Source organism: Canis lupus, chromosome 23, assembly GCF_003254725.2.
Source record: "Canis lupus dingo isolate Sandy chromosome 23, ASM325472v2, whole genome shotgun sequence".
Classification (NCBI taxonomy): domain Eukaryota; kingdom Metazoa; phylum Chordata; class Mammalia; order Carnivora; family Canidae; genus Canis; species Canis lupus.
Genome location: NC_064265.1, coordinates 29,763,937 through 29,775,315, shown reverse-complemented (window position 1 = coordinate 29,775,315; position 11,379 = coordinate 29,763,937). Strand labels below are relative to the sequence as shown.

The 11,379-nt window shown below is 36.0% G+C and overlaps 1 protein-coding gene across 1 annotated transcript in view; it reads right to left on the bottom strand.

Moving 5' to 3' along the window:
• Positions 1–1,729: 1,729 nt before the first annotated feature.
• Positions 1,730–11,379, bottom strand: part of LOC112661037 (tubulin beta chain-like) — a 34,912-nt gene continuing 25,262 nt past the window's right edge. The window contains exon 2 of the mRNA XM_025448910.3: positions 1,730–2,361. Within this exon, the coding sequence (XP_025304695.1) occupies positions 1,934–2,361 (428 nt within the window). The 3' untranslated portion in view covers positions 1,730–1,933. The remainder of the gene's footprint in view (positions 2,362–11,379) is intronic.

The following is an 11,379-nucleotide window of genomic DNA, read 5'->3' as shown; positions in this document are numbered from 1 at the left end:
TAAACACACGTCTAAGAGCTGACTCTAAACCTTTCCTGAGATTCTGAGGTCTCAAGTCACTTATAAAGCTAGAAGGAAAGTTAAAAAAGTAAAAATAGTATAGTAATAATAGTAATAACTTAAAAAAGTTAAAAGTAGTAAAAATAACTATGATTAAAGTAATTAGTTAAGGAATACACAAGATAAAAATATGTAAAATGTGACATCAAAAACATAAAATATGGTGGAGGAAGTAAAAAATGTTGAGCTTTAGAATAGATCAAACTTGTTATCAAAGGAAAATAGACTGTTTATAAACAAGTTTTTATAGGTGTGCCACTCAGTACACAAAGCAAAAACCTATAGTAAATACACAACAGTTAAAGAGAAAGGAATAAAAGCATATCACTAAAGAAAGTCATTAAACTATATATGAAAAGAGTAAGAAAATAAGAAAGGAACAGAGAGAAACAACAAAAACAGCTAGAAAACAAAATGGCAGTAAGCAAATACCTACCAATAATTATTTTGTTTATTTTATTTGAATTCAATTTAATTAATAATAGTATATTACTAGTTTCAGGGGTAAAATCTAGTGATTCATCAGTTGCATATAACACCGAGTGCTCATTATATCAAGTGCCCTCCTTAATGCCCATCATCCAATTACCACATCCCCACATCTACCTCCCCTCCAGCAACCCTTTCTTTGTTGCCTAGTGTTAAGAGCCTTGTATGCTTTGCCTCCCTCTCTGTTTTTATTTTATTTTTCCTTCCCTTCCCCTATGTTCACCTGTTTTGTTTCTTAAGTTCCACAAATGAGTGAGACCATATGGTATCTATCTTTCTCTTACTTATTTCACTTAGCATCATACCCTCTAGTTCCATCCATGTCATTGCAAATGGCAATATTTCATTCTTTTTGATGGCTGAGTACTATTCCATTGCATATATATAACACATCTTCTTTATCCATTCATCTGTTGTTAGACATCTGGGCTCTTTCTATAGTTTGGCTATTGTGGACATTGATGCTATAAACATTGGCATGCATGTACCCTTTTTTTTTATCACCACTTTGTATCCTTTGGATAAATAACTAGTCATGAAATTGCTAGCTCATAGGGTAGTTCTATTTTTAACTTTTTAAGAAACCTCCAGACCACTTTCCAGAGTGGCTGCACCAGTTTGCCTTCACACCAGCAGTGGAAGAAGATTCCCTTTTCTTCACTTCCAACATCTGTTGTTTCCTGAGTTGTTAATTTTACCCATTCTGAGTGGTGTGAAGTGGGATCTCATTATGGTTTTGATTTGTATTTCTCTGATGCTGAGTAATGCTGAGCATTTTTTTATGTGACTGTTGGCCATTTGTATGTCTTCTTTGGAGAAATGTTTGTTCATGTCTTCTGCCCATTTCTTGACTGGATTTTTTTGGTTTTGGGTTGTTAAGATTGATAAGTTCTTTATAGATTTTGGATACTAGCCCTTTATTTGATGAGTCATTTGCAAACATCTCCCCATTCTATAGTTTGCCTTTTAGTTTTGCTGATTGTTTCCTTTGCTGTGCAAAAGCTTTTTGTCCTAATGACGTCCCAATAGTTCATTTATGCTTTTGTTTCCCTTGCTTCTGGAGATGTGGCTAGCAAGAAATAATGGCATCCAAGATCAAAGAGGTTTGACCTGTTCTCTACCTGATGCTCGCTTTTTTTTTTTTTTTTTTTACACCTAAGTCTAATTACCTCCCAAAGGCTTTTTTTTTTTTTTGGACACATGCTTTTTTATTAGTATAGGTATCTTAGACAATACTGTAATTTTTAGGAGTTCCACATTATTACATCAACAGTGAATTTCTGACAGAGGCAAAACGGAGCACCATAGTATACAAATAGAAAAACCATGCTTGATTGAGGACAACAGAAGGTCACTAAAGATGCACAATTTATTTGAGAAGTTCTTAGGCCTCGTCCTCCCCCTCCTCCTCCTCGAACTTCCCCTGTTCGTCGGCCGTGGCGTCCTGGTACTGCTGGTACTCGGACACCAGGTCGTTCATGTTGCTCTCGGCCTCGGTGAACTCCATCTCGTCCATGCCCTCGCCCGTGTACCGGTGCAGGAAGGCCTTGAGCTGGAACATGGCCGTGAACTGCTCCGAGATGCGCTTGAACAGCTCCTGGATGGCCGTGCTGTTGCCGATGAAGGTGGCCAACATCTTCAGGCCGCGCGGCGGGATGTCGCACACGGCCGTCTGGACGTTGTTGGGGATCCACTCGACCAAGATCCAGCTGCTCTTGTTCTGCACATTGGGCATCTGCTCTTCCACCTCCTTCATGGACATGCGGCCGCGGAAGACAGCGGCCACCGTCAGGTAGAGATTTTGATGGATTTCTGTCTCACACTTAGGTCTTTCATCCATTTTTTAGTTTATTTTTTGTGTGTGTGAAAGAAAATGGTCCAGTTCATTCTTCTGCATGTGACTGTCCAGTTTTCTCAACACCAATTTTTTTCCATTGGATATTCTTTCCTGCTTTGTCAAAGATTAGTTGACCATAGAGTTGAAGGTCCACTTCTGGGTTCTCTATTCTGTTCCATTGATCTGTGTGTCTGTTTTTGTGCCAGTACCATACTGTTTTGATGATTACAGCTTTGTAATACAGCTTGAAGTCCAGAATTGTGATGCTTCCATCTTTGGTCTTTCAACATTCCTTTGGCTCTTCAGGGTCTTTTCTGGTTCCACACACATTTTAGAATTGTTTGTTCCAGCTCTGTGAAAAATGCACATGGTATTTTGACAGGGATTGCATTGAATGTATAGATTTCTTTGGGCACTATATACATTTTAACAATATTTGTTCTTCCAGTTCATGAGCATGGAATGTTTTTCCATTTATTTGTGTCTTCCTCAATTTCTTTCATATGTAGTCTATAGTTTTCAGAGTACAGATCTTTTACCTTCTAGTAGGTTTATTCCTAGGTATCTTATGGTTTTTGTACAATTGTAAATGGGATTAATTCCTTGATTTATCTTTCTGCTGCTTCATTGTTAGTGTATAGAAATGCAATAGACTTCTGTGCATTGATTTTATATCTTGTGACTTTACTGAATTCCTGTACCAGTTCTAGCAGTTTTTTTGGTAGTGTTTCAGGTTTTCTACAGACAGTATCATGTCATCTGCAAAAAGTGAGAGTTTGACCTCTTTGCCAATTTGGATGCCTTTTATTTCTTTTATTTTCTGATTGCTGAGGCTTAGGCTTCCAGTACTACATTGAACAACAGTGGTGAGAGTGGACATGCCTGTCATGTTCCTCACCTTGGGGGAAAAGCTCTGTTTTTCTCCATTGGGGATGATATTCGCTGTGGGTCATTTGTATATGGCCTTTATGATGTTGAAGTACGTTCTCTCTATCTCTACATTGTGCAAAGTTTTTCTCAGGAAAGGATGCTATATTTTGTCAAATGTTTTTTCTGCATCTGTTGAGATCATAGGATTCTTATCATTTCTTTTATTAATGTGGTATAGCACATTGATTGATTTGCCAATGTTGAACCAGGCCTGTAGCCCAGGAATACATCCCACTTGTTTGTGGTAGATAATCCTTTTAATGTATTGTTGAATCTGATTAGATGGTGTCTTGTTGAGAATTTTTGTATGCATGTTCATCAGAGATCTCTAATTCTCCTTTTTGTTGGGGCCTTTGTCTGGTTTTGGGATCAAGGTAATGCTTGCCTCACAGAAAGAGTTTGGAAGTTTTCCTTCCATTTCTATTTTTTGGAACAGTTTTAGAAGATTAGGTATTAATTCTTCTTTAAATGTTTGGTAGAACCCATCTGGCCCTGGACTCTTGTTTGTTGGGAGACTTTTTTAAAGATTTTTATTCATTCATGAGAGACATAGAGAGGCAGAGACACAGGCAAAGGGAGAAGCAGGTTCCCTGCGGGGAACCCAATGTGGGACTTGATCCCAGGACTCCAGGATCATGACCTGAGCTGAAGGCAGACACTCAACCACTGAGCCACCCCAGAGTCCCTGTTGGAAGATTTTTTTTTTTTATCACTGACCCAATTTCTTTGCTGATTATGGATCTGTCCAGGTTTTCTATTTCTTCCTGTTTCAGTTTTGGTAGTTTATATGTTTGTAGGAATACATTCATTTCTTCCAGATTGCCTAATTTGTTGGCGTATAACTGCTCAGAATATTCTGTTATAATTATTTATCATTCTTTGGTGTTGGTTGTGATTTCTCCTCTTTCATTCATGATTTTATTTATTTGGGTCCTTTCTCTTTTCTTTTTGATAAATCTGGTTAGGGATTTATCAATCTTGTTAATTCTTTCAAAGAACCATGGGGTAGCTGGGTGATGGGCACTGAAGAGAGCACTTACTGGGATGAGCACTAGGTATTATACTATATGTTAGCAAATTGAATTTAAACAAAAAACAAAAACAAACAAACAAACAAAAAAACAAAGACCAGTTCCTAGTTGCATTGATCTGTGCTACTGGTTTTTTAATTTCTGTATCATTGATTTCTGCTTTAATCTTTAATATTTCTCTTCTCCTGCTAAATTTAGGCTTTATTTGTTGTTCTTTTTTCCAGCTTCTTTAGGTATAAGATTAGGTGGTATATTTGAGACTTTTCTTGCTTCCTGAGGAAGGCCTGTATTCCTATCTACTTCCCTTTTAGGACTGCCTTTGCTGTATCCCAAAGGTTTTGAACCATCATGTTTTCATTTTCATTTGCTTGTATTTTTTAAATTCTTCTTCAATTTCCTGGTTGATCCATTCATTCTTTAGTAGGATGGTCTTTAACCTTCATGTATTTGTGTTCCTTCCAAATTTTCTCTTGTTAATTGAGTTCAAGTTTTAAAGCATTGTGGTTTTGCAGTATGCATGGTATAATCCCAATCCTTTCATACTGGTTGAGACCTGATTTGTGATCCAGTATGTGATCTATTCTGGAGAATGTTCCATGTACACTTGAGAGGAATGTGTATTCTGCTGCTTTAGGATGAAATGCTCTAAACACATCTGTGAAGTCCTCCTGGTCCAAGTGTCATTTAAAGCCCTTGTTTCCTTGTAGATCTTCTGCTTAGGTGATCTGTCCAGTGCTCTGAGTAGGGTCTTAAAGTCCCCTACTATTATTTGTTATTATCAATGAGCTTCTTTAAGTTTGTCATTGACTTATATATTTGGATGCTCCCAAGTTAGGGACATAGATATTTACAATTGTCTCCTTGTTGAACAGACCCCTTTATTATGATTTAGTGTCCTTCTTCATCTTTTTTTTATATATTTTATTTATTTATTCATGAGAAACACACACAGAGAGAGAGGCAGAGACACAGGCAGAGTGAGAAGCAGGCTCCATGCAGGGAGCCTGACGTGGGACTCGAAAGCTGCCCACTTCTTCATCTTTTATTACAGTTTTCAGTTTAAAATATAACTTATCTGATATAAGGATTACCTCCCCAGTTTTCTTTTGGTGTCCATTAGCATGATAAATGCTTCTCCGCCCTCTCACTTTTCATCTGGAAGTGACCTTGGGACTAAGTCTCATAAGCAGCATATTGATGGATCTTATTTCTTTTTAATCTATTCTGATACCTTATGTCATTTGATTGGAGCAGTTAGTCCATTTACTTTCAGAGTAATTATTGAAAGATATGAATTTAGGGCCATCGTATTACCTGTAAAGTCACTGTTCCTGTAGATTGTTTCTCTTTCTTTCTACTCTTTGTTAATTTTGGTCTCTCTTTCCACGCAAAGAGTCTCCTTTAATATTTCTTGCAGGTCCTTTAGTTTTTGTCTTGAAATTCTTTATCTCTCCTTCTAAATGATATTTTGAATGATAGCTTTGCTGGATAAAAGATTTTTGGCTGCATATTTATTGCATTTAGTACAATGAATATAACAAACCAGTGCTTTCTGTCCTGCCAGGTCTCTGTGGACAGGTCTGCTGCCAGCCTGTGTCTATCCCTTATAGGTTAAAGACTTCTTCTCCCAAGCTGATTTCAGAATTTTCTCTTTATCTTTGCAATTTGCAAGTTTCACTATAATACGTCATGGTGTTGACCTATTTTTGTTGATCTTAAGGGGAGTTATCTGTTGCCTCTTGGACTTGAATGCCTGTTTCCTTTCCCAGATAGGGAAGTTCTTAGCAATAATTTGTTCAAATTAACATTCTGCCCCTTTTTCTCCCGTACTCTTCTTCTGAGACTCCGATAATATAGATATTATTTTGCTTTATGGAATTGCTGAGTTACCTAAGTCTATCTTTGTGATTGCATAGTTTTCTTTCCTTCTGCTTTTCAGCTTCCTTATTTTCCTTAATTTTATCATCTATATTTTGATTCACTCTTCTGCTTCACTCATCCTTGTTTTTATGGCCTCCATTTGGGACTACAATTGGTTATAGCATTTTTAATTTCAACCTGCTAGATTTTAGTTTTTTTTTTTTTTTTTTTTTGCAGTTGATTTTATCTCCATAGTAAGGGATTCACTAGTGTCTTCTGTTTGTTTTTCAAGCTCAATTAGTATTCTTGTAATCATTGTTTTAAATTCTAATTCAGACATCTTACTTATATCTATATTTGATCAAATTTCTGGCTGAATACTACCTCCTGCTCTTTCTTTTGGGGTGAATTTCTTCATCTTGTCATTTGGTTCATAAAAGAAAAGAGGAAAAATAAAACCAATAAAAACAAAAGAAACTAGATCCTGGATGTGTTCTGGTCTGCTTATTAAAGCAAACTAGATCCCAAAATAAGGAAGGGGGGAAGAAAGGAAGGAAGGATGATATATATATATAATATATATATATATATCATCCTTACATATATATATATGTTTTATATATATATGTTATATATATATGTTATATATATAACAGTAAAACAAAAATAAATATATATAAAGTATACATAAAATTTTAAATTAAAAAAGAATTAAAAGAATTGAAAAAATAAGAAAATAACTGAAACAATAATAATAATAAACAAACCAGAGAAGTACAAAGGATGCTAGATACTATTTTCCCCTACAGCTGAAGCTTTGCAGCCCTCTATGGTCAGTAAACTTGGTGCAAGCCAGTTGCTTGTGCTGGTCTTCTGGGGGATGGATGGCCTGTTGTGCTGATTCTCAGGTGGGCTTGTCCTAGTGGAAACCCACCTCCAGGGCACAGGGAGGCAGAGCTTGGTGTAAGCAGCTCCAGACTCCACTAGGTGGCACTGTTTTGCTCCCTAAAGGCTTTCAGCACTGATAGGTGGGATGAATATGGCAGCACCCCACTCTTTTGCCCAGGAGCTGAAAATTCTTGCCCCCCATTCTTCAGAGAGTCCTCATAGAAGAACAACAAATCACTCTTGTCTCCTGGTTTCCATCAGAATCCTGTGTTCACCCTGCTTGTGCCCAAGATTTTTTTTTATCTCTGACTGAGTTTCAAAATTCCAAATTTTAGGAACTCCTGTGGCACGGGCCCACCCTGTTCCTCCCAGGGAGAATCCCACCATGCTTCTGCCTTTTGCCAGACCCACCCCAGGAAAGAGGTAGAAGGCAGCAGTTCACAGTTTACGGCAACACAGAGCTGGCACCTAGACTGTTCTCAGCCAGCTTCCACACTCCTATGTCTGGGAATGGTGTCACACTTAGGCATCACCCATTCTTCTTGCAACCCAGGGGATCCTCAGATCATGGAGGATTCTGCCCCAGTTTGCCACTTGAGCACCTTTAAGCCAGGCACGCCCCACACTGTAGCAGATTTCTAAAAGTGTCCTTAAACAGGCTCCCTCCCGCCACCCTACCCACATCTATATCACACCAGATTCAAGTCTCCACACCCCTACCTTCCAAAAGGTGATCACTTTTCTACTTGTAGACTTGCAGTATTTGTTCTTTTAGACCTCCAATTAATTTCTCGGGTGTTCAAATCATTTTTGAACAAATCATTTTCTACCTACTTGTATTCAAGGGACGAGACAAACTTAGGACCCCCCACCCGCTCCTCTGCCATCTTAACTCCTCAAATAATTACTTTAAATGTAAATATACTTAATTCTATGAAAAAAAGATATAAAGTGGATCAAAGGATTTAAAAAAAAACCCACAAGACCAATCTGTATGCTGCCTATGAGATTCACTTCAGATATAAGGATACACAGACTGAAAGGGAAGGGGTGGAAAAAGATATTACATGCAAAGGAAAACCAAAACAAAAGCTGGGGTAGCTATTCTTATATCAGACAAATAGATATTAAAACAAAGACTGTAATAAGGAGACAGAATATCACATAATTATAAAGAGGTCAATACAACATTTGTAAATATTTGTGCACCCAACATAGGAACACCTAAATAGGCAAAGGAAATATTAGACTAAAGGGAGAGACAGACATCAATACAATAGTAAGGGACTTTAATATCCCATTCACATCAATGGATAGATAATACTGACCAAAAAAAAATCACCCAGAAAACATCAGCTTTAAGTGACACATTAGACCAGATGGACTTAACAAATATAAATAGAACATTCCATCCAAAAACAGCAGACTGCACATTCTTCTCAAGTGTACATGGAACATTATCCAGGGAAGATCCTTTTATTTGGCTACAAAGCAAATCTTAACATATTTAAAAAGACTGAAGTCATATCAAGCATCCTTTCTGACAACAATGGTATAAAAATAGAAATCAATTTCAAGAAGGAAACTGGACAACTTACAAATAGGTGCAGACTAAACAACATGCTATTATTGAACAACCAGTAGGTCAATGAAGAAATCAAAAGTAAAATAAAAAAAAATACTATATTGAGACAAACAAAAATGGAAATATAACATCCTAGACTTTAGGATACAGCAAAAGCAGTTCTAGGAGAAAGTTCATAGTGATATAGGCTTATCTTAAGAAAAAGAAAAATTCAAATAAACAACCTAAGTTTACACTTAGTAAATAGAAAAAGAAGAAAAACCAATGCCCAAAGTTAATTTAAGGAAAAAACAAAGATCAGAGCAGAATTAAATTGAGACTAAAAAGGCAATAGAAAAGATCAATAAAACCAAGACCTGGTTCTTTAAAAAGATAAACAAAATTGACAAACTTTTAGCTAGAATTACCAAGAAAAAAAAGAGAGCTGAAATAAATAAAATTAAAAATAAAAGGGAAAGTTACAGCTAATACCACAGGAACACAAAGGATCATAAAAGACTATTACAAACATTTATATGCCAACAAATTGGACAACCTAGAAGAAATGGATAAATTCCTAGAAATATACAATCTTTCAAGACTGAATTATGATAGAAATTAAAATAGAAAACCAGAACAGATCAAACTAGTAAGAAGATGGAATCAGTAATTTAAAACTCCCTGCAAACCAAAGTCTAGGACCAGACAGCTTTACAAGTAAATTCTAACAAACATTCAAAGAGGAATTAATACCAATCCTTCTCAAATTCTCCCCCACCAAAAAAAGGAGAGAAAACTTCCAAACTCATTTTGTGAGGCATTACCTTGACACCAAAACAAAACTAGGACACATCAAAAAAGGAAAATTACAGGCCAATATCCCTGGTAAATACAGATGCAAAAATCTTCAAGAAAATATTAGGAAACCAAATTCAACAATACCACAAAAAGATCATATACCATGACTAAGTGGAATTTATTCCAGTTATGCAAGGATGGTTCAACATCCATAAATCAATTAACATGATACACCACATTAACAACATGAAGGATAAAAATAATACGATCATCTCCATTTTTTATAAAACCTACCAATAAAGTGGGTATAAAGAGAACATATCTCAAATTAATAAAGACCATATATGAAAATCCTGCAGCTAACATCATACTCAAAAGCTGAAAATTTTACCTCCATGATCAGGAACAAGACAAAGATGTCTATTCTTGCCAGTCTTATTCAACATAGTACTAGAAATCCTAGCCAAAGCAATGAGGCAAGAAAAAGAAATTAAAAGGCATCCAAATCGGAAAAGAAGAACTGAAAGTGTTACTATTTGCATATAACATGAAACTATATGTAGAAAACCCTAAAGAATCCACCTAAAAAACTATTGGAAGGAATAAATGAATTCAGTATAATTGCAGGATACAAAATTAATATAGAGTAATCTGTTGCATTTCTATACACAAATAACAATCCATCAGAAAGAGAAATTAAAAAAAACAATCCCACTTATAACTGCATCAGAAAGAATAAAATACTTAAGAATAAATTTAACTGAGGAGGTAAAAGATCTGTACACTCAAAACTGTAAGACATGGACAGAAGAAATTTAAAAAGACATAAATGGGAATATATTCTGTGCCCATAAATCAGAAGAATTAATATTGTTGAATAATGTCCATATTACTCAAAGCAATCTATAAATTCTATAGTCAAAATTTCAATGGCATTTTTCACACTTTTCACAAAGGCATTTCACAAATTGTAAAATTTATATGGAACAAAAGACCCCAAATATCCAAAGCAATCTTGAGGGAAAAGAAAGAACAAATCTGAAAAAAATAACAAAGGTATTATGATTCCTGATTTCAAACTATATTACAAAGCTGTAGTAATCAAAACAGTATGGTACTCACATAAAACATCCACAAAGATCAACTGAACGGAATAAAGAACCCAGAAATAAACCCATGCATCTATAGTCAATTAATTTAAGACAAAGGAGCCGAGAATTTACAATGGGGAAAAGAGAGTCTCTTCAACAAATGATGTTGGGAAAACTGGACAGCTACATGTGAAAGAATGAAACTGGACCACTTTCTAATATCATAAGAATATCATATCATAAAAATAAACTCAAAAGGTGTTAAAGACCTAAATGTGATGTCTTTTGCCTATTTTGTGATTGGATTGCTTGTTTCTTTGCTGTTGAGTTAATAAGTTCTTTATAGATCTTGGATACTAGTCCTTTATCTCATACGTCATTTGCAAATATTTTCTCCCATTCTGTGGGTTGTCTTTTAGTTTTGTTGACTGTTTCCTTTGCTGTGCTAAAGCTTCTTATCTTGATGAAGTCCCAAGTTCATTTTTGCTTTTGTTTCTCTTGCCTTCATGAATGTATCTTTCAAGAAGTTACTGTGGCCACCCCTGGTGGGGTCTTTGTCTAGTTTTGGAATTAAGGTGATACTGGCCTCCTAGAACGAGTTTGGAAGTACTCCATCTCTTCCTATCTTTCCAAACAGCTTTAGTAGAATAGGTATGGTTTCTTCTTTAAACGTTTGATAGAATTCCCCTGGGAAGCCATCTGGCCCTGGACTTTTGTGTCTTGGGAGGTTTCTGATGACTGCTTCAATTTCCTCCCTGGTTATCGGCCTGTTCAGGTTTTCTATTTCTTCCTGTTCCAGTTTTGGTAGTTTGTGGTTTTCCAGAATTGCGT